The sequence below is a fragment of the Wallemia mellicola genome, assembly GCF_000263375.1.
Source record: "Wallemia mellicola CBS 633.66 unplaced genomic scaffold WALSEscaffold_11, whole genome shotgun sequence".
NCBI lineage: Eukaryota > Fungi > Basidiomycota > Wallemiomycetes > Wallemiales > Wallemiaceae > Wallemia > Wallemia mellicola.
Window position 1 is genome coordinate 188,550 of NW_006531968.1, and position 23,116 is coordinate 211,665.

The window sequence follows — 23,116 nt, forward strand, 5'->3', positions numbered from 1 at the left end:
CAAATTCAAGCTTCTTCATAAACATCCATGAGAGTATTCCCAGGTGACAGTATAAATGTACCAAGTACATCAGCTAGTGCGGTGAATGGTATACACTCCACACTTAAATCTGGTTCAATCAGCACCCGTTCTGGTGTTCTCACTAGCAGTACATCAAAAAACGTTGATTCAATGGATATAGATGGTCCTAAGAAGTCCGAGAAATATACAGTAAACGTAGCACAACAGCGGAGAGTAAGTATCCTGATAATTGTCAATATCCGCTGAACTTTTCAGTATTTAGCAAGAACGGGTGATAGCGTAATCGGACAAGTGATATTTAGAGGATCAGAAGGTTATAGAGTTGACATAGGTACCGCTACAACCGCCAACCTCGACGCACTCGCTTTCGAAGGTGCAACAAAACGTAACAAGCCAAATCTAAAGGTATGATAAAATATAATAGATTTATTTATTCATTTGACAATAAACAGGTTGGTTCACTCGTATACGCTCGTATAAGTCTTGCACATAAGGATATGGAAACAGAGTTGGAATGTCTCAACCCAACTACAGGGAAAGCAGAAGGATATGGTGAACTCAAAGGAGGTATACTGGCTGATAACCTTGATATAAATAAGTGTAAATCACTTTTAGAGAAAAATAGTCCATTTATGAACACACTCATGCAAGGTTTCGGTTTCCCCTTTGAATTAGCAACAGCAATGAATGGCAAAATTTGGATAAGCGCACCATCAACTAGTCAAACTATATCTGTTTATCGTACAATTATGAAAGCTGATAAAGATGGCCTTGAGTCTCTAAATGATGAATGGTTTGCGGATATTGAAGATTAACTTTTATTTTAATTTATACTCATGACATTGTTTGTTCGTACAACATGGATAATTTAATATAAAAAAGCGCAATAAGAATTAGAAATATCGTAAATAATGTCCGAATTTTAATGAATGAAGTTTAGTAGTAATTTGAGTTGAAAGAATCAGAAGTCGTGTTTGGTCCGAAAAAACGACAACTCTCATCGTATAGCAGATGTTGCATCGCGTCGGCTGCTTGCATAGTACCTTCATAAGCTTTGTATGGTAATTGGGCTTGTGGTTGAGAGTGAGGTGACATATCAAGAGTGTAATTTGGGAATATACCGTAAGTTCTATCCGTTGGTACTAATCCAAGTGAGTTATCCATTGACAAAGTTTGCAAAGTTTGCAAAGTTTGCAAATTTTGAACATTTTGAACATTTTGAACATTTCCGACACCTCCAACAGATCCGAAAGAGTTATCGAAAATATCGACATCGCTTAGAAGCCAATTGTCAAATTGCTGCTGTTGAGATGTTGGTAACATAGCTTCATACTCTATTGGTGAGTAGCTAGGTGTTGGGTATCTACTCGAAGGCATATAAAATGGTTGTGGAGGCAAAATTCCGGTGCTCTTCCTCCGGTTATGATCAAGGATCTCGCTCTTTGGTAAATAAGTTCCAGTGAATGGCGCTTTAGTGTCAGCTTCAGAATATGACCTTTTCTTCCTCTCAGTGGAAATTCCTTGGAGTTGACGAGCTTGCTGTTGTTGTTGCTTCTTTGGAACTTTCTTTTTAATGAGTGATGGATGTGGTAATTGGCCCCTCTTTATGTCTGGGTGCGTGTAGATGAATAAATCACTGAAACATCTAACAGGATTGCAAGGGTCACAGGTGCATTCAGATTCAACTTTGAGTGAATAATTAGCAGCACTCCTCTGCCATGCATCCCATCTATCGCTAGTCTGACCAGATTTTGAGTTTACGGGCTGTATCTCTTTAAGATACTCGATGAATTGTGTCTATATCGCTGTTAGTTACATACCAAACTAGTAATACAACTGCTTACCTTATTAATAATGATACATTTTCCCGATGGACAGAACTCGATGCCAGAATGATGTGTCTTAAGCGCACAATATAACCTAGGAATCCATGTGCGTTTTGCTGTGCTCTAATAGAGTATTAAATCATCATGCAGTGTGCGTGAATTAGAACGACTCACCAATCCTGTTGATGGATCAACTCTCATCCTCATAGCCGGCATTTTTTATCAAAGATCTTGATGGTTTTTATAAAGAAAACGAAAGTTTCGATCAATAAGATTTATATTGGCGGATCAGAGACATGGCCAACTAAATGAGGTTCAGGGGCATTAAAATCAGGTCTAACATGAGCCGCGTCTAAGTACATCCTAAATTAATCAGAATTCAACGAATCATCGTTGGCCATAAGTGTTAGCTTGCCGAAAGCTTATTAGTTGTCTTGATCGAAGTTTTAGAACTTTTCTGCGGTATGACGGACCTTGCGGAGTGCCCCAATTCCTTAACTCTAGATCATTGTGTTACACCGTAAAACCTTAAAAGCATTTTCATAAAACTTTCAAAATTCTAGCTTGATTTTTATCAAAATAATCCCTTTATCTTTAGGTATCAATCTTTAACTTATTTAATCAAACCTTATTTAGGTTTCGGATTGCCGCGCGTCATTGCGCAGATTTTCATAATTACCCGATTAAGGAAAGATTGTGAGCTGGAAAAGGAAAATGTCTTAATACGATCGTGGGGCGTAAGCTAGGATTCAAAACATGCTGTGACCTCGTTTCACATCTTCTTCTAAACGTTTATTGAGAACCCTAAAAATGAAAATTTCATCAATCCTGCTCGGCATTCAAATGGGTGCATGTGCCGTTAACGCCGCATACCTCAAACAAATCGGCCGTCATGGGTCATCGATCACGTAAAGTTTATTCTATTGATATTTAGAGTTCACAAACTGATAAATCAATAGTACTACTCGTAATCAGGCACGAGCAGATGTTGATCAGAGCTGTGATCCGCATAAAGATGAACTAGTCCAAGCTATGGATGAAGCTGAAACACTTCTATCCATCGCTAAATAGTGAGTCATTCAATTTAGATCCACATGTCTTGAATCTTATTAACTACAGTCATTCAAACGATGCAAATTTAGTAGCGAAATACTTCGGTAATTTTGAAAACCAACAGCCAAACCCAGTTGAGACTATACAGGTTAGTTTAATCTAATTTTTGTTGAAAAGATCTCATGCCGAGATAGGCCATGAGCTTATATGATGCAAGTTACGCCAACGCCGGCCAACCGCGCGAGAGCTGCAACGATCCGCGTAAGACAACCCTTTTAATATAGTTCATAGATCCGCCGCTAATCATGTGGTTTTAGTACAGTACTGCGAGGAAGGCGTGATAGCCTACTCGGCGAGTAAGTTGGCCATTGCAGCAGCATAATTACTAACTCCCTTCATAGTGGATCAAGATGTCATCAATTTTTGCACTGACTTTTGGAACTACGTATCATTGGATGAAATATGTAACACTGTTGAAGCTGATAAAGGATGGGTGAAAGCTGGTATAATTGTTGGTGCTAAACTGTAATAGAGCGTGTTTATCTTACACACCAATAGGTTCATGAGTTGTCACATCAAGTTGCGAATACAGCAGATATGTGAGTCTTTTGCGATATATGTCTAAAGTCGCTAATTGAACGAAGCTGCTATGGTATGGACTGTACATTGGACTTGGCAGCTAACAACGCTACTGCTGCTATAAACAACGCTGACAACTATCATTTCTTTGCTTTAGCTTCCTACGCATTAAACACCACTGGAGATGCTGAATGTTCAGCTACTGAGATACCGTAGAAAACCAGCAAGGAAGACGATACCTGGATAATCTACATTCAAGATTCTAATACTTATTTATTGCATTTTTACTGGATTATTGTTAAATAGCATTCATTATATTTTATCCTGAATGTGCGAAAGACGTCTTGATCTGCTGCTCTCAAGTGAGAAGACAGAATGCTTTACGTAATCGGTTTAGGATTGTCAGATGAGAAGGACATCACAGTCAATGGATTAGAAGCTGTTAGAAAATCTGAGAGGATTTACTTGGAAGCCTACACTTCTATTTTGTTAGTCGATGTACCCAAGTTGGAAGAATTTTACGGTAAATCCGTCACAGTTGCTGATAGAGACATGGTCGAGACAGAGTCTGATGCAATTCTCGACCGTGCTAGCGAAATTGATGTTTCTTTCTTGGTAGTTGGTGATCCATACGGGTGAGTGACACAATCAGCTACGCCATTGTTCTAATGTAATCCAATAACAGAGCTACCACCCACACAGACCTTATATTACGTGCTAGGAATGCAGGCGTTCCTGTAAAAGTAATACACAACGCTAGCATTATGAACGCTGCAGGTGCGTCTGGATTACAGCTCTACAACTTTGGACAGACTGTTAGTATACCATTCTTTACAGAGACATGGAAGCCAGCTAGTTTCGTTCCAAGGATAGCAGACAACATGAGAACAGGCAGCCATACGCTCCTGTTACTCGATATTAAAGTGAAGGAGCAATCAATTGAGAATCTAGCGCGCGGAAAGAAAATATTTGAACCACCAAGATACATGTCAGTGAGCACAGCTGTTAATCAGCTTCTCACGCTCCTTGAAGAGGGTGCAGAAGGCTACACAGAAGAGGCATACACTAAGGACACCTTAGCAATCAGCTTGTCGAGGGTTGGGTCAGACCAGCAAGTCATAAAAGCTGGTACCCTGGCAGAGTTGGCAGAGGTCGATGAAGAAGAATTCGGACCACCCTTGCACTCAATGATTTTGGTCGGGAGCAGGCTACACGATTTGGAAGCGGAGTTCATTGAAGCCTTCTCTGTCTCGACGAAAGAGAAATCTCAATAAGTTTGTTGTCTGTCTCTCCTCTGGTTAGAATGAATGAGTAGAAATATCGTGTACTAGAATGAATAATATTATATTGGAGTTTATTTTACTTTCCTTGTGAATTTAATAATTCGTTTCGTCATCATTAGCTGATCGTGGAGTGACGTCGTAGCCACTTAAGGCGGGCACCTAACACCTTCAACTCAAACAACGAACAAGTAAAAATGTTTGTCAGATCAGCCAGAATTGTTCAAGCAAATGCTCGCAGATACTCAACTGCACCAAGAGAGGGTGGCAGCGCTCTCCCTAAGCTGCTTGCTGTAGGTGCACTCGCTGGTGGTGGATAGTAAGTCTTTCCAAACGTCGTAGGCATTCATCTAACAAAATGACAGCTACCTTTACTCTCAAAACAACCATAGCAACTCAGAGGAGGCACAAATCGAGAGAGCAAAGAAGGAAGCTATCGATGCAGCTGATAAGAGCAAAGAAGCTGCAGCTAGCAAGGCAGGCGGATACTACGATTCCGCTAAGAACGCCGCCACACAAGGATACGACGACGCCGTCAAGAGAGCAGAAGCTGCCTACAATGATGTACGTAGCCGCGCCAGCAGCTCAACCAGTGACATCAAGGCCGAAGCTGAGTCTGCATACGCCAAGGCATTAGGCTCAGCCGCCTCCTTGTCCGGTGATGTCAAAGACTCGCTCGATAAGAAGTACGCCCAAGCGAGGAAGGACCAGGGATTAGACAAAGGAAAGAGCTGGTGGTCATGGTTGACTGGAAAGTAATAAATTGTAATGAAAAGATGACGTATTAATGTTTACTTTGATTCTACACCGTGTCTGTCGCGCTCTTTAGAGCCCTCCTTGATCTCTGGTACGTCTGTCGGCCTGTAGTTTGGTGCATCGAAAGTGTCTATTGCTTGTATCACCAATTTCAGATTGTCTAGGAATGCGTTTGTTGATGTCCGAAGTGTCCTGAGCGATACGGCTTCAAATGTTCTGATAGTTGATTAGAAGAAGTGTCTAGTGTTTGCTAGTCAACGTACGTTATAAGATTACTACCCTGTACCTCTATACTCCGGCTAACGAAATCTGGCTTCAGTTCTTTATCTACGTCGAGCACATTCTTGACAATGTCTGGGTGCTGGCAGCTTGTTGATATCGAACTGAGGGATATTAGAATAGCTCGTCTAGTGAAGACTGTCTAACATTCTGTGCATTTTATATTCCAGCCTTCGTCGTTCAATTCAAAGAGCGGTCCTTGAACAAGTTCGACCATGAGCATTTTTGGATTAGTCGATAAATTCAATAACGCACTAGTGAATAGCAATCTAAGTGAAATAAATGTCAACGGCGTAATATCAACCGTGAAATCAAACCTCAAGGAAGGCATAGACCTGAGATCTCAGCTCTTGACGATAAAATCACTCAACAAAGACTACAATAGCGTTATTAGCAGGGAGTTATTGGTTGATTTACTTGATTTATTTGAATCTACGACTGATAATCATCAACTTGAGCTTTTGCTTGACACTCTACTCAATATCTTCGAAATAAATACCAAGTCAACAAAGTCATTGCTCTCTAACAATAAGTTCAGTAAATTACTTGATGTCTTGGTAGAAAACTACTCCACTTACACCAAACTCTACGCAATTCAAATCATCAATTTACTTCTGTTGAATTATAAGACACTAACAATAAATGAACTCATGGCAAAGAATGGCTTGAGCAACTTGATCCAGTTATTAGACTACAGCAACTTTATTAGATCCGAAACCCTTATCATCTTGCTCTACATTACAGATTATAACTCAGAATTACAAAAAATAGCAGCTTTCGAGGGTATTTTTGACAAATTATTCAAAATCATACTCAGTGAAGGTTCAATCGATGGCACTATTATAGTACAAGATTGTTTGCATTGTATCCAAAACTTATTACGCTATAACTCCTCAAACATCACCTTCTTTAGAGAAATGGGTTTTGTGAAGAACCTCACCCATACACTTCTCTATTCCCCAGACAACTTAGACAGCTTCAGCTTACAATACTGGTCTGAACAGAAGGTAGTCAATGCAGCTATCGTCATCGATATTGTTCGTATCATTGCTGGTTTAGGTAACAGACAGGGTAATTTGGTGAGTAAATTATCCCTATCGTTTTTCGTATTTGACGTTGTCACAGTCTATACTTCAGTCAGGTCTCACACAGTGCCTGATTGATCTATCGCTTTCTTCAAACGCACCAGTCACTCTCAAAGCTCAAACACTCACAGCACTCACCGCCATATTCTCAACATCCCCACAGAATCAACAGTTCTTCACTCAATCTCAAACCCAACCAATTCTTAATTCCGATGCTTATGCAGCAGGCTACTTAAGATTACCACCACGTCTAGCAACCATATCCCTGATTGATATCGCTCTCAACGGAGAATCTGGTGATGAAAATAGAATGGTTGATGATGTTGATTCATTGAAAGGTCATAATTTAATGTTTCAAGTTGCGGCATTGAGCGCATTCGAGAGTCTTATCACATCTAACGACAGTCTCAAGTTAGAGATTATTGCAAGTATGTCACACACAACAAATGAAGTAAACTACGATGGTTCAATCACGCACACTGCAGGATCACTTCTTTTAGAAGCACTTTCTAACTTGCCCACACCAGAAGTATCATTAGATGGCGCGTTCGATTCACAGAAAGTTTTCTTTGCCAGTTTAGTACTCTCCCACGTGTTGAGATATTCTGAAGATGCTAGAGCAATGGCAAGGAATATACCATTTAACCCATCTGAAGACACAGATGAAGATGAGACTGTTAGTCTTTTACATGGTATCTTTGGAAATCTCATAACTTGTTCCCGTGAACGGTCTGCCGCTGATGCTAGATTAAGAGAGAAGGAATTTTCTTCAATAAACAGAACTGAAGAGCCTGAAAAGCAAGGTAATCAAGAGAATGAAGAAGAGGAAGTCAAACAAATTGACATCGATTGGACTAGGTTGACAGTTTCCTATCTCATATTGTTAAGCGTATGGGTGTGGGACTCACCAGCAACAGTTAGCGATATCCTTAAAGAAAGCTCCAATTTGCAAGTACTTATTCAACCAATTAAGCAAAGTAGTGGCGTCGATGCTCTTATTCAAGGTTTATGCGCATTCACGTTCGGTGCTATCTACAAATTCAACACTGGTCCATCTGAAGTATCAAAGAAGGACTTACATTCTATAATTGAAAAGCAGATAGGCGTAGACAATATCATCCAATCACTCGCTAGATTCAGGAGTGATAAACGATTCTGTAAAATTGGTTCTCCAGATGATGCACTCGCCTACGCTGAAACCCCTCAAGAAGATGGTTGGTGGTTTGACTGGAACTATGTTGAGTTTTTCAAAGGTTCCTTCATGGCGGTTCAAAGAAGCGTTATCAGTGAAGAAATTGAGGAGACTACAAAAGTTGCACCACCTCTACCACAAGCTAGTTCACCGTTACCAGAAAGTACTGATAATACTGACCATGAGAAAGTCGTCCAAGAGAAAGATTCTCAAATTGAAACTCACAAACAGCGCATTGAAGAGCTAAAGGTGAAGAATGCCAACATGGAAATGGAAATGGAAAGAGTTGTAGGTGTCTGAAATTTGTGTTGAATTTTGCTAATATGTCACCTAGAATAACGAATTGGGAGAAGCTAAGAGTAAACTTCAAGCTTTATGGGAGCAGGGCTCTCCAGAAGTGGCAGGATTGAGAGGTGATTTAGCAGAAGGTGTTAAGCGTGAAGAAACTTTGAGAGCAGAATTAGACAAGTTGAACAATGAATTGGAAACGCTCAAACAGAAAGAGGGAGAGCACAAGTCAGCTTCAGGAGAACTCACAACCAAGATTGAGATACTTGAGAATGAAGTAAAATCAAACAAGGAGGAAGTCCTGAGGCTTAAAGAACAAAATGATGGTCTTAAATCCACAAATGAAAGAGATACCAACGAGATACAATCGACAAAGAATACCAATGAGACACTACAGAAGGAGAACGAACATTTGAAAACGCAGTTAGAAAAACACATTGAATCTGAAAAGGAACATGAAGATTTACTTATCTTATTAGAGGATATGTCTACTAAGCGATCAAATGATAAGAATAGAATGAAGCAAGCAGGACTTGAAGTAAGTGAAGATGAGGGCGATGAAGATGACGATGAGTAATGCACATCTAAATTACTGTAATTTCCTACTTCGGTATAAAACGATTTTTATACATTTTAATATTTCCGAATTTAGGCAGTATCAGTGATATGAGGACTTTCCCAGAGATTGTAGATAGCTTTATCAATCAGGAACGCGATCTATAAAAGGAACTGATAATGATTCTAGCTAGGTTTGAAAACTACGATGAGCGACAATTTAGAGAAAAATAGCCTTGAGACGGATCTAGAGAAGAGAGGTGCTGATAAGACTGATGTCAATGCAGGTGATGTATCAGCTGTAGAAATAGACGCCTTCGAGCAAAATAAAGAAAGCAGCGACTATCAGGAGTTCCGGACATTAGGCTGGTGGCAGGTGAGTGAATTGTCTGACATGATGAAAACTTTACTCAAACAGGTATAGGCTGGTAAGTAGTAACGGTCAATGTAATTCGTCTAACGCGAGTTTAGCTGCACTTTTATTGGCAGAGACACTTGCACTCGGTGTTCTAAGCTTCCCAAAGCTCGCTTCTGAAATAGGCGTTGGGCCAACGATTATTGCTACGATTGGTCTTGCTTTCCTAGCTTGGGTAACTGGATATATCCTTGTTGACTTTAAGGTGAATCACCCAAGTGTCATGTCGTTTGCGGACGCTGGTCAAGTTATCGGTGGACCCATATTCAAATGGGTATTGCTTGTTGGAATATTGGTAAACTCCGTATTCATAGCAGCCTCCCACGTCAATTCGGGTGGAACAGCTTTATCAGAGATGAGCTCAAATGCCAGATGTTCAGTCTTGCTTGGGTTCTGTATGGCATTATTAGGTTTCGTTGTGAGTCTTTTCATTGTTGTATATTCTACTGATCACCTCGTAGTTCACAATTCCTAGGAAATATGAACACACTGCCTATGCATCATTTGCGTCTTGTGTTAGCATTTTCACTGCGTGTTTGATAACAATCATTGCATGTGGTGTAACTAGGGATTCATGGGGTGACTCCAATGGCGAAGTAACATGGAAAGCATTCAACAATCCAGGTCTAGCGGGTGTCATAAACTCCTTCACAGAGATAGTTTTCGCGTAAGTAAAACGCTGTAACATATATAATATCTTAAATGTCTCAGCTATGGTGGACACGCTTTTATTTTTAGTGCAACAGCTGGTACGTATGCATTTTGGCTGACTTTTATCTGACTAGATAAAGAGATGAAAAATCCAAATGATTTCAAGAAGAGTCTTGCGGTTGTCCAAATTATATCAACTGCCTTTTATATAACAATTGGAGTGGGAGTATACATACTAGTTGGGGATGCAAATGGTGTGTTCAAGTTTATCATTTGGGCAACATTAACGAACGTTTTAGTCGTATCGCCAGCGCTATCCATCCCATCACACAAGATTGAGACGATAGCATATGCAATCGCGATGATATCTATCATTGTAGCAGGTGTTATTCCAGCTCTTAATGGGCTGAAACAGCTATGGCGTGAGTTTCCAGCTCCGTACGAAATTTTGCATCTCTTATCGAAAAACACTAGTTGAGTTGTTCAGAGGGAAGCCCATGCTTACGAGCAACAGCTGGAAGGCCAATGCTTTGTGGATATTCATGGCATTTATTACGTGGATGTTAGGTAAGCTTGTCCTATTCCTTTTCTACTTTTTCTGACACACAAAGGATTCTTATTATCTCAACTCATACCATTCTTCTCAAGCCTTCTGTCAATAATTTCAAGTCTTACAACTGTATGGTTTACTTATGGACTAAGTGGAGTAATATGGCTTGCAGACAACAAGAAATATAGTTATAGATCGCCATCAGGATGGTTCGGCAATACAAAGAAAAGTTCTATGGCACTTTTATCAATATTTATAGTCTTAATGGCGACTGTTATAACCCCCTTGGGTATTTACAGCGCCGTCGAGAGTATTAAAGAAGGATACAGAGAGGGTAGCTATAGACATCCATTTGCATGCAGAGCTAATTAATTTTATTTACTATTTTGTATTTTTATTAATTTCGGGTATGTACCTTGTTATTTCATTTCCATCAAAGTTTGTATTATGTTTCTTATCGTTATCCTTACGTCAGAGGTAAGGCTCAGAAGTGTTAACAGGAGTCACACTATAGAATCACAGTAAAAATTATTAAGCTGTGAGTTATTATATCATTATTATTGTATCAGTAATGATCACTTAGTTTATTTTGCTTCATTTGATGGTGTGTACGCACATGCTAAAATCTCAAAGCAGATGGATGATGCTTGAACTAAAACTACTTCAGTTTCTCGAGAGGTATTAACGTTTCTGGCTTTCTACCGCTTACTAAAAGAACTTAGCACGTTATCTATGATAATGAATAAGGATGATACCAGTAACAAACGTAAATCGTAATTGGAGCACTTTATTCGCAAGGAGTAGCGGGTATGACTCAGGAGGTCATGTCGAATATAAGGAAGCGTTAAAAGCAGAATTAAATTAGTTGGTCACCGAATCAGAACATTTCATAAAACAACATAAACAATCTTCGGGGTGCAACAAAACCAACGAAATACTCAATCAAAATTAAAGCTAAAGGACTAGATCAAGGCCACTGAACAATTTGTTTGATATTGTCTCTTTTGGGTTGGTTTATTTTAAAAAAAAATTAAAACTTCCGAATAGAGACATCAGTGATGGAGGCATCTCTAGCACTTTGGACATCACTATTATCCAGGAACGACCTCTAAAACCGAGCTGTTAGCAGTTCCAACTTAATCGCATGGTCAATACGTGTGATATTTTAGAGAAGACCAGCTTTGAAGCGGATCCAGAAAGAGGTGACGTTGACAAGACATCTGCCTATGTAGATCACAAACCAGTTTTAGAAATTGATGCGTTCGAGCAAAATAGGAATAACAGCGATTACCAAGAATTCAGAACATTAGGTTGGCGGCAGGTATGTGAATATAAAGGAACATAGAACTTTACTTACATATGCACAGGCTAGTGAGTAATGACAGTCGATGCAATCCATATAACGTGATGTTAGCTGCACTTTTATTGGCAGAAACACTCGCACTCGGTGTTCTAAGCTTCCCGAAGCTCGCTTCTGAAATAGGCATTGGACCAACGCTTATTGCTACGATTGGTCTTGCTTTCCTGGCTTGGGTAACTGGATACATCCTAGTTGACTTTAAGGTGAATCACCCAAGTGTTATGTCATTCGCGGACGCTGGTCAAGTTATCGGTGGACCCATATTTAAATGGGTACTGCTTGTTGGAATATTGGTAAATTCCGTATTTATAGCAGCGTCCCATGTCAATTCGGGTGGAACAGCTTTATCAGAGATGAGCTCAAACGCGAGATGTTCAGTCTTACTCGGATTATGCATGGCGTTATTATGTTTCATTGTGAGGGCTTGTCCTTATTATGTGTTCTACTGATCACCTCGTAGTTTACAATTCCTAGGAAATACGAACACACTGCCTATGCATCATTCGCGTCGTGTGTCAGCATTTTCGCTGCTTGTTTGATAACAATTATTGCATGTGGAATTAATAGAGATTCATGGGGCGACTCCAACGGCGAAGTAAAATGGAAAGCATTCAATAATACCGGGATAGTAGGTGTTATAAACTCCTTCACACAGATAGTCTTCGCGTAAGTAAAACGCTGGGACAAATATAACATCTCAATCTTCGCAGATACAGTGGACACGCGTTTGTCTTCAGTGCAATATCCGGTGTGTATGGATTTAACGAAGTCCTGTCTGACTGGATGAAGAGATGAAGAATCCAAATGATTTCAAGAAAAGTCTTGCAGTTGTCCAAGTTGTATCGACTTCATTTTACATAATAATCGGCGTTGGAGTCTACGTACTAGTAGGGGATGCAAATGGTGCGTCCAAGCTTATCATTTGATAAACTAACGAGCAAAATGCAGTCGTATCGCCAGCTCTATCCATCCCATCACACAAGGTCGAGACGATAGCATATGCGATTGCGATGATATCTATCATTGTGTCGGGTGTAATTCCTGTCCTTAACGGTCTGAAACAGCTGTGGCGTAAGTAATCAGTTCGTATGGAATTTACCACCTCATAAAATACCTCAGTCGAGCTGTTTAGAGGGAAACCTATGCTTACAAGTAATGGTTGGAAGGCCAACGCTTTGTGGATCTTTATGGCATTTGTCACGTGGATGTTCGGTAAGTGCGTCTTATACCTTTTTGCTTTTTTTGACAACCAAGGATTCGTATTATCTCAACTCATACCATTCTTTTCAAGTCTTTTATCGATAATCGCCAGTGTAACAGTCGTATGGTTTACGTTTGGATTGAGCGGTGTAATATGGCTCGCAGATAACAAGAAATATAGCCATAGATCACCATCAGGGTGGTTTGGAAATACTGGGAAAATGTGTATGACACTTCTGTCGGCATTTATAGTCCTAATGGCTGTTGTTATAACTCCTTTGGGTATTTACAGCGCCGCAGAGAGTATTAAAGAAGGATACAGAGAGGGTAGCTATAGTCATCCATTTGCATGCAGAGTTACTTAATTTTGATTGAAATTTCTACCTATTTATTTCATAAATATGCATTGTTACTTTAGATCTGTAAACTATTATGTATTAATGTCTTCCATTATGATCCTTACGTAAGAAAGATTATTCAAAAGGTGACTCAAACTTGGTGTGCAATCACGATAATCTTTTCTAAGTATTACCTCAATCAAGCATTGCAACTTCACATATCAGATGATGTGTATGTCATGTGCTAATACTTTTGAGCGGATAGCTTATATTTTAAATGAGACAATTTGAGGTTTTTGGAGGGCTTGTAATTGTTTTACCTTATACCATTTACCGATAAAAAAAACCAATCAGACAACTAGCCTAGCGTGTCATTAGGATAAGAGTAGACATAAATTATTATGAGAGCAAAAGTTGCGAGAAACCGTAGAAACGATCAGCGGAAGTATACGTCAAACATAAAAGAGTATTGAGAGCAGAATTAAGTATGTCCGCCAATGAATTAAATCTTTGAGGAAACATTATAAAGCCATCTTCAGGTTAAATCAAACGCAAAGCTAAGACACCTGATCAAAATCAATGAAAATTTTATTCGGTATTACCTTTTTTGGATGTGTTGATTTTTAATACATTTAAAACTTCCGACTAGAAATATCTTCGATGACGGTATTTCAAGTGCTCTAGATATCACTATTATTGAAGAACGATCTCCATAGAAGAGCTATTAGATACTTCAACTCAGTTGCATTGCCAGCATGGGAGAGCCTTTAGAGAAAGACAGTGTGGAATCAGATACGGAAAGAGGTACTGTCGATAAGACACGTGTCTATGCAAATGATAAACCAGTTGTGGAAATAGACGCTTTCGAGCAGAACAAAAATAATAGCGACTATCAAGAATTCAAAACGTTAGGTTGGTGGCAGGTGAATGATATACAGAAACATAGATCTCTACTCACATAACTGCAGGCTGGTGAGTAATAGTATTATTCAATTTGACTCATCTAATAAGCTGTTAGCTGCATTGCTTTTGGCAGAGACACTCGCACTTGGTGTCTTGAATTTCCCAAAAATTGCCTCTGAGATAGGTATTGTGCCTACGATTATCGCTACGATTGGTCTTGCATGTCTGGCTTGGGTTACTGGATATATTCTCGTAGATTTCAAAGTGAATCACCCAAGCGTCATGTCATTCGCGGACGTGGGTCAACTTATTGGTGGTCCTATACTCAAATGGGTATTGCTTACTGGGGTATTATTAAGCGGGATATTCATATCGGCCTCACATACAAATTCTGGTGGAACAGCTCTGTTAGAAATGAGTTCAAACGCCAGATGCTCTGTCTTACTTGGATTGTGTATCGCTTTATTATGTTTCATTGTGAGGGCTTACCCTTATTAGGTGTTTTATTGATCGCCTATTAGTTCACCATTCCTAGGAAATATGAACATACTGCTTACGCAGCTTTCATATCATGTTTCAGTATAGTTGTTGCTTGTTTGATAACAATTATTGCATGTGGTGTAAATAGAGATTCATGGGGCGACTCCAACGGCGAAGTAACATGGAAAGCATTCAATAATCCAGGTCTAGTAGGTGTCATAAACTCCTTCACGGAGATAGTATTCGCGTAAGTAAAACTCTAAAACATATATAATATATCTTAAATGTCTCAGCTATGGTGGACACGCTTTTATTTTTAGTGCAACAGCTGGTATGTATGTATTTTGGCTGACGTTTATCTGACTAGATAAAGAGATGAAAAACCCAAATGATTTCAAGAAAAGCCTTGCAGTTGTCCAAGTTGTATCAACTGCGTTCTACATCACAATCGGCGTTGGAGTCTACGTACTAGTCGGAGATGCAAATGGTGTGTCTAATTTTATCGTTTGGACAACATAAACGAGCGTTTTAGTCGTATCGCCAGCACTATCTATCCCATCACACAAGGTCGAGACGATAGCATATGCGATCGCGATGATATCAATTATTGTATCGGGTATAATTCCAGTCCTTACCGGTTTGAAACAGTTATGGCGTGGGTGATGAGTCCCATATAAGATTTCAAGTCTCTTACTGAATATCCACAGTTGAGTTGTTCAGAGGGAAGCCCATGCTTACGAGCAACAGCTGGAAAGCCAATGCTTTGTGGGTATTTATGGCGTTCATAACGTGGATGATCGGTAAGCGCGTTTTATCTTCTTTATTTTTCTCTGACAAGCCGCAAGGATTTATATTATCTCAACTAATACCATTCTTCTCAAGTCTTATATCGATAGTTGCAAGCGTAACAATTGTATGGTTTACCTATGGACTGAGTGGAGTAATCTGGCTGGCGGAAAATAAGAAACATTGCTACAAATCACCATCAGGATGGTTCGTAAATAGACAAAAGAGATGCATGGCAGTGTTTTCGATACTCATCATCTTTCTGGCTGTGGTTATAACTCCTTTGGGTGTATATGGCTCTGCGGGGAGTATCAAAGAGGGGTACAATGAGGGTAGTTACAGTCATCCATTTGCATGCAAAGCCAATTAACTTTGCTTAACTTATTTATTAAACTTACTTTAGTCAATTCTGCGCATATACATCAAGGTAATGATTTTTGTAAATTTCCTTTTACTTGTCTCGCATTTCTATTTTTGCTTGCTTTTCATGGTGAAGATAATGGTTGACGATTTTGTATCTTCTTGAAACAAAAGTACTGCTATTTGATTTTATTTTTGTGAAACTAACAATATAACATTCAAGTAAGCCAGTCAAATACGAATAGACACCATCAGAGACACCAATTCTAGCGATCTAATCGACAGTTTTATTCCTACCTCTTTTACTTCAGCATTAGAAACGCAAGTTAAAGCAATGCAATCATAGAGGGGTATATGGGTACCAATGAAAACATCTACTGTAAATCACGTGCAAATCGCTATCAAATTACTGACGAAGTTACTAGCATAGTGAATATTAATGGCAATCAGATAACTCTTCTGTAAGAGATTGTCATTTTATTGTGTCACATATACTTCACTGAGGCCAACGCAAAAAATGTCGCGTGTACTATATGTGTAACATTAGCAAGGCTGTTTTTCAAAATAGCTACATGTCTTTCAAAACGTACCGAAGTTAGGAAAGATAAATGAACAGTTAAACCTCTAAATAGCAATAAGTAATTTGACCCAGATTATAATAAATTGTTGAGTTTGTGAGTCTTCAAGAGTGAAACGCGCGATTCTTTGGATAACTGGTAGTAATTGAGAGTGAACATAAACTTTGTTGTTTTAACATATTTCATGCATTTATTGTATCCTTACAACTACACTTGGTAGTGATAAATCTATGTTGGTTTGCATATTTTACGTCAAAGATATTTGAGGGTAATATGCTTACATAAATTTGTTTCACTATCTTGCTATGTTGCTAAAATGTTGTCCGTTGATGCCAAGTGAGATAAACGAATTAATATTATTGTCTATATATAGATAACAAAAGTACGGGCTAAGAATTTAAAATTGGGCTTTAATTAGCTATGAATTTACTTTAGGTTGTGCATCTATATTTGGATCAGTCAGTACCTCTTCTAGTCACAAAGAGGGAAGATGTAAAATAGAGTATCAAACTCACTCTGTATTTTATGATAGATAAGCTACCGAATACCGGTATTAAAATAAGAAAAGACCTTATAATAAAACTAAAATTTGTATTATTTTATACTTTATAGTTTTATTTATTGTGTCATTTCTGTCTTCTCTCTTCAGGACACACAACACAAGTGGGATGATATTACGAAATGGAATAAAGCAACAATTTAGATCTATGAGTAAAGCTGTAGAGAGGCGTTAGTACACATAAAGATACAATATACCAAACTAATCCTAGAACAGCTCGTAAAGTTACGATAGCCAAATTGAATAAAATGAGAAGACAGAATCACCCTATCACCGTATTAACAGCCTATGATTATCCAACTGGATTGACGATTGAGAAAACTCACCACAATCATTTAAATGGTATAGATATTGCTCTAGTTGGTGATAGTCTAGCATTTACAGCATTGGGATATTCATCAACGTCTCAGTTAACCCTTGATGAAATGATACATCACTGTAAAGCTGTTACACGTGCAGCTACCACACCATTCGTAGTCGCTGATATGCCATTCGGTACAATCGGTGTCAGTGACGAAGAATCAGTGAGAGCTGCACTCAGATTAGTACAAGAAGGTGGTGTTGACGCTGTTAAAATAGAAGGAGGTTTAAAACAAGCAAAAACGATAGAAAAAGTTGTTGATGCGGGTGTACCGGTTATCGCGCACGCTGGCTTACAACCACAGCGTGCTACGCAAACATCAGGTTTTAGAGTACAAGGCAAAACTCCCAAGAGTGCTTTATCAATTGTACAAGATGTGAAAGCAGTTGAGAAAGCGGGTGCATTTGCTATCCTACTGGAAGCTATACCACCAAATCTCGGTAAATTCCTAACTGAGATGGTTCAAATACCTACAATTGGTATTGGAGCAGGTAATTCCACTTCTGGTCAAGTACTCGTTCAACCGGATATGTTAGGCAGTTTCGACGCTTTCAAACCGAAGTTTGTTAGGGAATTTGGAAATGTTGGTAAGGTGACAATGGAAGCGCTTGATGCGTATGCAGAAGCAGTCAGATCTAGAGAATTTCCGTCAATTCATGAGTCATACAATATAGAAGATACTCAATGGCGTGAGATTGAGGAATTCATTCGTTCACACGAGAACTAAATTGGATGTTATAGATATTCTTACAAATTACTTTGTATTATGATTATGAAATTAAACTAATATGCACCGCTTTTGAGTAACTTGAATAATTCCACGAATCCAAAGAATGTGCTAGAGGCAGCTAATAATACCCTGACAGAGTGAATATACATCCATTTACTGAGGAGGCTGTCAACTGTTGAGTCAGCATCAACATCTGCCTCTGGGTAGTTCTCCTTTGCAAATAGCTTTTTGTTTACGGGGAAAACGACGAATGCTGTGTAAGGAATTAAAGAAAACATGAGAACAGCAGGTAAACTGAAATGCTTTCTTGCTAGAGTGTAGCTAGCTGTTGTTAAAATAATCGAAGGTGGCATGAATAGCGTGGCTCTACGGTAAGACTCGTGAAGTAGTTTAACTTTGTTACTATTGGAGGTCTTGTCGAGTACAGAATACCAAACTAATGGCCAAGAGGCTGTCATACCGACGGTGATACCTGCAAAGCCAGTACCGATTGCTTGTAAGACTGATGGTGATGGGAGGTTTACCATGATGATAGTTAGAATGTAAGGAGAGAAGTGACGACTGAGAAGGTATAATGTCTGAACATGAGAATAAGCGTAATTCGCGAAAAGTTTAATTCAAACCCCGAACAAAGAGTACATCAACAAGTCAGACAGACAAGTCTTTCTTTGTGTCGTCACACGTTTATTTTAAGATTAAGTATCGGCGGCCGGGAAGATATTTTTATTTAAAAATTAATGATTTGCATCCCAAAGTGATGTGCAATGAAAGGATGACCAAATAAGCCGAATAAAGTCTTGAGTGATGTCATAACAAAGGGAAAATCTCTTATTTCTTTGTCAAATTGAGTTAATTTTATCTTTAGAGTACTAGAACGATGAACAAAAAACAAATAAAATTAATAGTACGATTTTTTATTTCTGTATCCGGATATTTGGATTGCTGTGGAGCTAAAGCAAAATAATTTTCATTAATGTAGATCACCAACGATTTTCATTGCGCAAAATAAAAAATGACTGGGAGTTCAGAAGAAGGTTAGTCTAATATATTTATTTATCGCCTAGGATATTGACAGCTTTGATGCTGCAGTCACCCCCAGTTCAACTGATTCTCAATCGAATAGTCTGTTTGACAATAGTAGTAATAATAGGAATACTAATGCATCAACGAGCTACACTTCTGCATCAGATGTTGCTAGGCCTGAGCTACTTAGAAAGCGTTCAAACTCTCTTACTAAACTCGCATTCCTCACACATCAGAAAGAGCAACAATTTAATATACAGAAGACAGCTGATGACTTCTATACCTCGGATAGATCTTCACCTCATTCGAATAAACAGAAAGACGACGAGAATTTATCAGAAGAATCTTATTCGACTACTTCATCGAATAAAACACGCAGACATACATTCTCTGGCAATCCAACTAAACCTTTGTTTATTGATTTCACTCGTCCGATAGTGCAACCTTCAATCAAGAATCTGGTTAACCAGGACCAATCCCCGCCTACCCGAGTTAGAGCTTCTATCCTGAGAGCAGAAGAGGAAGATCATCAGTTCTACCACCAGAATCAGCCACAACAGCACCACCACCACTATCAGCAACCACAATCTCAGCATATGCGTACTCTACCTAGTGAGCCACTACCCCAAATGCCTGCTGCGTTACCCACACCTGCTTATCGTAAATATCACCGTCCACATGGACAAGGGAGTGAACAACCACCTGATCAAATAGCCCCATCATCTTCATCAAATACACAATTACCTCTCCCCTCTCTCCAAAATTGGTCGCTGGATTATAATGCACCATCGAAGAAGACACTCGGGAAGAAGCGTAAAGTTGGTAGTAACAATCTTCCTGCAATTCCTATGGATGCCAGTAAATCAACAACTATTGTACAAAACGCAAGAATGGCTAATCATGAACAACATACCAACGCTCAAGCTTTAGCAGCATCAAAACAGGATTTTGAATACGCTAATTCATCTATTGGTAAACAAGACACATCACAAAATACCTCTAATGCGTCTACATCTAAAGGAAAAGTTTATACTTGTCAGTATTGCTCAAAAACCTTTAACAGGCCGTCTTCATTGAAGGTTAGTCGTCATCGATTAAATATTTTACAAAATTAACTTAATTTCTAGATTCACACCTACTCTCATACAGGTGAAAGACCTTTCGTTTGTCAAGTTAATGGTTGTAATCGTTCATTTTCGGTTGCGAGTAACCTCAAACGACATGCAAAAGTCCATAATAACAATTTAAATAATGGGAATATATCTCAACAACATAATCAAGTAACTAATAGTAATTTCAATGAAGTTGATTCACCACCAACTAAGGATTCTTCACCTACCTTAAATAGTAGAGCAGGTAGTGGTGATGGTCAAACCAGCTCGGGTAGCGGTGACTCAAAGCAGGATTCTGCAGTAGCGGGTGAATATGCAGATGCAGAAGATAATAGTAGCAGTGGAAATGAGAAACGTAACAATTTGGTTCCAGCTGAAAATAATGAAGCACTTGATGAGGAAGAAGTTGAAGATGAGAGTGTAACATTAGCAAAAGATGTTAATAATCGTAAAAAAAATACAATAACAAATAATACTCCTAATTTAGATAGAACCGCTCAATTGATTGATGGAAAAGTTAAATCAACGATGGGAGTACCACAAACTAAGGAAATTAATCATAAAAGGATAGTCGATGCATTAAATCAGGGTCGGTCGATATCGATTGATGGTAAATCACTCCATTTACAGCAACCTAATCGAAGTATTGATGAAAATGGTACAATAATTTCATCAAAATTTCAAAATCAGGATAGACAAGCTTTTGATCATGATGATTCTTCTTCATCAAATGAAATATACAGTTCACCGAATGATGAAGACACAGTTAAACCTCCTAACAAGAAAGTAACTTATTAAACAATAATTGTATACATAAACGTAATTACATTCCATTACGGACGTTATCAAAACGTGATTGTGGGTATTCTATATGGTTATTTACACCATCCAATCTTGTAAAGTTTAATGCAACGTTAATAACGATACTTTTTGGTACTTCTGGGTTATCACCGCTTAACTCCCAGTACATACCACCGCCGAGACCATTTTGTTTGATATATTCTGCTTTACGAAGTGCAATATCAACGTTATCGTATGTGACAAGCTCTTTTGAGTTCTTTGAGTAGCAGTAGCTTGCAATTTTCTCTGAGCTGAGTTGGTCGTTAGTATGCTTATAGGAAGGAAATCATAAAGTACTCACTCAAAGAATTCTTGAGAATCAGGTAATGGTAATGCTTTGTAATCATAGTTACCTGCTTCCCAGCTCCCTTTACCAACACCAGAGTATGATTGGCCAATACCTTTGGTCTTTGTAAAGCTGCGACCATATAATGGCATACCCTTGAAAATTGTTAGCTAAACGTCAGACTGTTGCTGTCTACTTACAACAACCAATTTTTCAGATTGTACACCTTTACTCTTGTACCAACTAACGGCGGCGTCAACACTCATAGGGTATCCGATCAAGTTGGATTGATGACCGGCGACGCTATCCCAGCTACCAGCGAAATCATATGCCATGAGATTCCAGAAAGTGAGATATGGGTCCATCTCTCTAACATAGAGCTGCTCATAAGTTGAAGCACCACAAGGAGCGGCTATAGTGAGTTCATAGGGATTTTGTACACGATTTTGAGCGCCTGAATGATCCAAAGCGATGCGTAATTCACGTAAAAGTTCAACGTAACCCCATGCTTGGTTCGAATTCTGTGGATACTCATAATCGATATCGAGACCATCAAGACCATAATCGTTGAGTATTTTAACAGCGGTATTGACAAAAGTAGCGCGTTTTCCTTCGTCAATAATGACGTTATGGAAATTTGGAGAGTATGTCCATCCACCAATACTCAAAAGAAGTTTAAGGTGACGATTTTGTTTGCGGAGGAGGTAAAGTTGCTTAAAGTTACCATATAGATTATCACCACTATCATTCCAGCTATCGCCGTCGAAGTGCTTCTGTTCATCGGACCATGGGTCACTGAGGTGCACAGCACCGGTGTTTGGATCGACATTAGCGAAAGCGTACAGAAGGTGCGTTAAATAAGCGGCTGGAATATCTTTAACGTTGTAATTGCGATCATAGATACCCCAGTTAACGAAGTATCCAACATTTCTCATACCAGTAGCCATATCTGTTGATGTAGTTGATGTTGTATTGTTGTATCCAGTAAACTTTAATCTCAAGGTGTTAAATTGTACAAATACCGTTAGAATGCAAAAGAATGCTCCAACTTTAACGAGTTGTTTGATCGTTTTGGACATCTCACGTCATGGCCGGTGAGTAAAGATGTTCTTTATGAAGAAAATAAAAATAACGAAAATTATTAAGACAACCTTTATGAATACATTCATAAGTCTCAAGTCACAGCTTTGAATGTAAACCCAGAACACGAGGTACAGTCAATTATAAAGGAATACGCAGAGCGTAATACAGTCACACCACATATAGAAAGCTGGGTAGATGACCAACTGATTGTTTTTATCCCATTCACTACATCCGTAAAGCTGAAGGCTATCCTTTTGGGTACAGATAGTGGTGATTTACGTCCGAGTGCTGTTAAAATATACAGTAACCACCCACATTGTCCGGATTTTGAACAACTTGATGGCACTGCTTGTCTACAAGATATGTCTTTAGAAGCTACGTCCAATGAGAGTAGCGGCGATCTAGTGAAAGAATATCCAATGAGGGTAGCACGCTTTACTAATGTATTCTCAATCGTTCTCTTCTTCCCCAGCTCATTCGGTGGTCAAAATACGAGAATATACTACATTGGCTTCAAAGGCGAGGTACTCACACCAAACAAGGAAAGATCTGACAGGGTGAGTCTTGCAGACAATTAGATACTCTCT

The 23,116-nt window shown here is 39.0% G+C and overlaps 15 protein-coding genes across 15 annotated transcripts; 11 read left to right on the top strand and 4 right to left on the bottom strand.

Moving 5' to 3' along the window:
* Positions 1-45: 45 nt before the first annotated feature.
* Positions 46-3,806, bottom strand: WALSEDRAFT_32764 (hypothetical protein). Its single transcript, XM_006958613.1, has 11 exons — positions 3,545-3,806; positions 3,302-3,499; positions 3,218-3,256; positions 3,095-3,161; positions 2,967-3,048; positions 2,807-2,917; positions 2,022-2,755; positions 1,866-1,970; positions 474-1,818; positions 277-426; positions 46-234 (listed from the first exon to the last, which is right to left on the bottom strand). Exons 7-9 carry the CDS (start codon positions 2,061-2,063, stop codon positions 958-960), a joined length of 1,008 nt encoding a protein of 335 aa, XP_006958675.1. The 5' UTR covers positions 2,064-2,755; positions 2,807-2,917; positions 2,967-3,048; positions 3,095-3,161; positions 3,218-3,256; positions 3,302-3,499; positions 3,545-3,806; the 3' UTR covers positions 46-234; positions 277-426; positions 474-957.
* Positions 274-836, top strand: WALSEDRAFT_18961 (hypothetical protein; the record flags this gene model as incomplete). The annotated part of the gene is made up of 2 exons (XM_006958514.1): positions 274-426; positions 474-836. Coding segments are annotated over 2 exons (516 nt in total), but the record flags the coding sequence as incomplete, so codon positions are not given.
* Positions 2,118-3,806, top strand: WALSEDRAFT_60528 (zincin). Its single transcript, XM_006958614.1, has 8 exons — positions 2,118-2,755; positions 2,807-2,917; positions 2,967-3,048; positions 3,095-3,161; positions 3,218-3,256; positions 3,302-3,411; positions 3,459-3,499; positions 3,545-3,806. The coding sequence occupies exons 1-8, from the start codon at positions 2,658-2,660 to the stop codon at positions 3,693-3,695; spliced, it is 699 nt and encodes a 232-aa protein (XP_006958676.1). The 5' UTR covers positions 2,118-2,657; the 3' UTR covers positions 3,696-3,806.
* An 8-nt stretch (positions 3,807-3,814) lies between these two features.
* Positions 3,815-4,832, top strand: WALSEDRAFT_60529 (diphthine synthase). The gene is made up of 2 exons (XM_006958615.1): positions 3,815-4,114; positions 4,165-4,832. The coding sequence occupies exons 1-2, from the start codon at positions 3,855-3,857 to the stop codon at positions 4,751-4,753; spliced, it is 849 nt and encodes a 282-aa protein (XP_006958677.1). The 5' UTR covers positions 3,815-3,854; the 3' UTR covers positions 4,754-4,832.
* Positions 4,833-4,926: 94 nt separating this feature from the next.
* WALSEDRAFT_60530 (hypothetical protein) lies at positions 4,927-5,981 on the top strand. The gene is made up of 4 exons (XM_006958616.1): positions 4,927-5,078; positions 5,125-5,731; positions 5,779-5,898; positions 5,942-5,981. Exons 1-2 carry the CDS (start codon positions 4,957-4,959, stop codon positions 5,516-5,518), a joined length of 516 nt encoding a protein of 171 aa, XP_006958678.1. The 5' UTR covers positions 4,927-4,956; the 3' UTR covers positions 5,519-5,731; positions 5,779-5,898; positions 5,942-5,981.
* Positions 5,551-5,912, bottom strand: WALSEDRAFT_18967 (hypothetical protein; the record flags this gene model as incomplete). Its single annotated transcript, XM_006958516.1, has 2 exons — positions 5,551-5,731; positions 5,779-5,912. Coding segments are annotated over 2 exons (315 nt in total), but the record flags the coding sequence as incomplete, so codon positions are not given.
* Positions 5,982-5,995: 14 nt separating the features above from the next.
* Positions 5,996-9,003, top strand: WALSEDRAFT_32767 (hypothetical protein). Its single transcript, XM_006958617.1, has 3 exons — positions 5,996-6,873; positions 6,920-8,359; positions 8,406-9,003. The coding sequence occupies exons 1-3, from the start codon at positions 6,445-6,447 to the stop codon at positions 8,934-8,936; spliced, it is 2,400 nt and encodes a 799-aa protein (XP_006958679.1). The 5' UTR covers positions 5,996-6,444; the 3' UTR covers positions 8,937-9,003.
* Positions 9,004-9,122: 119 nt separating this feature from the next.
* WALSEDRAFT_64596 (hypothetical protein) lies at positions 9,123-10,902 on the top strand (the record flags this gene model as incomplete). Its single annotated transcript, XM_006958618.1, has 8 exons — positions 9,123-9,294; positions 9,386-9,747; positions 9,791-9,996; positions 10,041-10,078; positions 10,121-10,234; positions 10,280-10,402; positions 10,455-10,547; positions 10,592-10,902. The coding sequence occupies 8 exons, from the start codon at positions 9,123-9,125 to the stop codon at positions 10,900-10,902; spliced, it is 1,419 nt and encodes a 472-aa protein (XP_006958680.1).
* A 561-nt stretch (positions 10,903-11,463) lies between these two features.
* On the top strand, positions 11,464-13,496 carry WALSEDRAFT_32770 (hypothetical protein). Its single transcript, XM_006958619.1, has 8 exons — positions 11,464-11,855; positions 11,945-12,306; positions 12,351-12,556; positions 12,601-12,638; positions 12,680-12,793; positions 12,839-12,961; positions 13,010-13,102; positions 13,145-13,496. Exons 1-8 carry the CDS (start codon positions 11,675-11,677, stop codon positions 13,453-13,455), a joined length of 1,428 nt encoding a protein of 475 aa, XP_006958681.1. The 5' UTR covers positions 11,464-11,674; the 3' UTR covers positions 13,456-13,496.
* Positions 13,497-14,183: 687 nt separating this feature from the next.
* On the top strand, positions 14,184-15,774 carry WALSEDRAFT_64599 (hypothetical protein; the record flags this gene model as incomplete). The annotated part of the gene is made up of 8 exons (XM_006958620.1): positions 14,184-14,340; positions 14,447-14,808; positions 14,853-15,058; positions 15,105-15,142; positions 15,185-15,298; positions 15,344-15,466; positions 15,519-15,576; positions 15,657-15,774. The coding sequence occupies 8 exons, from the start codon at positions 14,184-14,186 to the stop codon at positions 15,772-15,774; spliced, it is 1,176 nt and encodes a 391-aa protein (XP_006958682.1).
* Positions 15,775-17,242: 1,468 nt separating this feature from the next.
* Positions 17,243-18,182, top strand: WALSEDRAFT_64600 (ketopantoate hydroxymethyltransferase; the record flags this gene model as incomplete). The annotated part of the gene is made up of 2 exons (XM_006958621.1): positions 17,243-17,264; positions 17,311-18,182. The coding sequence occupies 2 exons, from the start codon at positions 17,243-17,245 to the stop codon at positions 18,180-18,182; spliced, it is 894 nt and encodes a 297-aa protein (XP_006958683.1).
* Positions 17,359-18,763, bottom strand: WALSEDRAFT_69185 (hypothetical protein). Its single transcript, XM_006958622.1, has one exon. It carries the CDS (start codon positions 18,710-18,712, stop codon positions 18,239-18,241), a length of 474 nt encoding a protein of 157 aa, XP_006958684.1. The 5' UTR covers positions 18,713-18,763; the 3' UTR covers positions 17,359-18,238.
* A 434-nt stretch (positions 18,764-19,197) lies between these two features.
* On the top strand, positions 19,198-21,411 carry WALSEDRAFT_69186 (hypothetical protein; the record flags this gene model as incomplete). The annotated part of the gene is made up of 3 exons (XM_006958623.1): positions 19,198-19,219; positions 19,275-20,287; positions 20,336-21,411. The coding sequence occupies 3 exons, from the start codon at positions 19,198-19,200 to the stop codon at positions 21,116-21,118; spliced, it is 1,818 nt and encodes a 605-aa protein (XP_006958685.1). The 3' UTR covers positions 21,119-21,411.
* WALSEDRAFT_32787 (hypothetical protein) lies at positions 19,273-22,529 on the bottom strand. Its single transcript, XM_006958624.1, has 4 exons — positions 21,647-22,529; positions 21,462-21,601; positions 20,336-21,411; positions 19,273-20,287 (listed from the first exon to the last, which is right to left on the bottom strand). The coding sequence occupies exons 1-3, from the start codon at positions 22,523-22,525 to the stop codon at positions 21,144-21,146; spliced, it is 1,287 nt and encodes a 428-aa protein (XP_006958686.1). The 5' UTR covers positions 22,526-22,529; the 3' UTR covers positions 19,273-20,287; positions 20,336-21,143.
* Positions 22,524-23,107, top strand: WALSEDRAFT_38676 (DUF1000-domain-containing protein; the record flags this gene model as incomplete). Its single annotated transcript, XM_006958625.1, has 2 exons — positions 22,524-22,540; positions 22,593-23,107. Exons 1-2 carry the CDS (start codon positions 22,534-22,536, stop codon positions 23,105-23,107), a joined length of 522 nt encoding a protein of 173 aa, XP_006958687.1. The 5' UTR covers positions 22,524-22,533.
* Positions 23,108-23,116: the final 9 nt, after the last annotated feature.

Excerpts from the sequence above, each read along its gene's own strand:
- WALSEDRAFT_32764 (XM_006958613.1), bottom strand. The coding sequence starts at position 2,063 with ATGCCGGCTATGAGGATGAGAGTTGATCCATCAACAGGATTG. Across the intron at positions 1,971-2,021 it reads TTGATCCATCAACAGGATTG|AGCACAGCAAAACGCACATG; the intron begins GTGAGTCGTTCT and ends ATACTCTATTAG. Across the intron at positions 1,819-1,865 it reads AATGTATCATTATTAATAAG|ACACAATTCATCGAGTATCT; the intron begins GTAAGCAGTTGT and ends ACAGCGATATAG.
- WALSEDRAFT_60528 (XM_006958614.1), top strand. The coding sequence starts at position 2,658 with ATGAAAATTTCATCAATCCTGCTCGGCATTCAAATGGGTGCATGTGCC. Across the intron at positions 2,918-2,966 it reads CTTCTATCCATCGCTAAATA|TCATTCAAACGATGCAAATT; the intron begins GTGAGTCATTCA and ends TATTAACTACAG. Across the intron at positions 3,049-3,094 it reads ACCCAGTTGAGACTATACAG|GCCATGAGCTTATATGATGC; the intron begins GTTAGTTTAATC and ends ATGCCGAGATAG.
- WALSEDRAFT_60529 (XM_006958615.1), top strand. The coding sequence starts at position 3,855 with ATGCTTTACGTAATCGGTTTAGGATTGTCAGATGAGAAGGACATCACA. Across the intron at positions 4,115-4,164 it reads GTAGTTGGTGATCCATACGG|AGCTACCACCCACACAGACC; the intron begins GTGAGTGACACA and ends ATCCAATAACAG.
- WALSEDRAFT_60530 (XM_006958616.1), top strand. The coding sequence starts at position 4,957 with ATGTTTGTCAGATCAGCCAGAATTGTTCAAGCAAATGCTCGCAGATAC. Across the intron at positions 5,079-5,124 it reads GCACTCGCTGGTGGTGGATA|CTACCTTTACTCTCAAAACA; the intron begins GTAAGTCTTTCC and ends ACAAAATGACAG.
- WALSEDRAFT_32767 (XM_006958617.1), top strand. The coding sequence starts at position 6,445 with ATGGCAAAGAATGGCTTGAGCAACTTGATCCAGTTATTAGACTACAGC. Across the intron at positions 6,874-6,919 it reads GTAACAGACAGGGTAATTTG|TCTATACTTCAGTCAGGTCT; the intron begins GTGAGTAAATTA and ends ACGTTGTCACAG. Across the intron at positions 8,360-8,405 it reads AAATGGAAATGGAAAGAGTT|AATAACGAATTGGGAGAAGC; the intron begins GTAGGTGTCTGA and ends TATGTCACCTAG.
- WALSEDRAFT_32770 (XM_006958619.1), top strand. The coding sequence starts at position 11,675 with ATGGTCAATACGTGTGATATTTTAGAGAAGACCAGCTTTGAAGCGGAT. Across the intron at positions 12,639-12,679 it reads TGTCTTCAGTGCAATATCCG|AGATGAAGAATCCAAATGAT; the intron begins GTGTGTATGGAT and ends GACTGGATGAAG. Across the intron at positions 12,794-12,838 it reads ACTAGTAGGGGATGCAAATG|TCGTATCGCCAGCTCTATCC; the intron begins GTGCGTCCAAGC and ends AGCAAAATGCAG.
- WALSEDRAFT_69185 (XM_006958622.1), bottom strand. The coding sequence starts at position 18,712 with ATGGTAAACCTCCCATCACCATCAGTCTTACAAGCAATCGGTACTGGC.
- WALSEDRAFT_32787 (XM_006958624.1), bottom strand. The coding sequence starts at position 22,525 with ATGTCCAAAACGATCAAACAACTCGTTAAAGTTGGAGCATTCTTTTGC. Across the intron at positions 21,602-21,646 it reads AATCTGAAAAATTGGTTGTT|GGTATGCCATTATATGGTCG; the intron begins GTAAGTAGACAG and ends ACAATTTTCAAG. Across the intron at positions 21,412-21,461 it reads GATTCTCAAGAATTCTTTGA|CTCAGAGAAAATTGCAAGCT; the intron begins GTGAGTACTTTA and ends CGACCAACTCAG.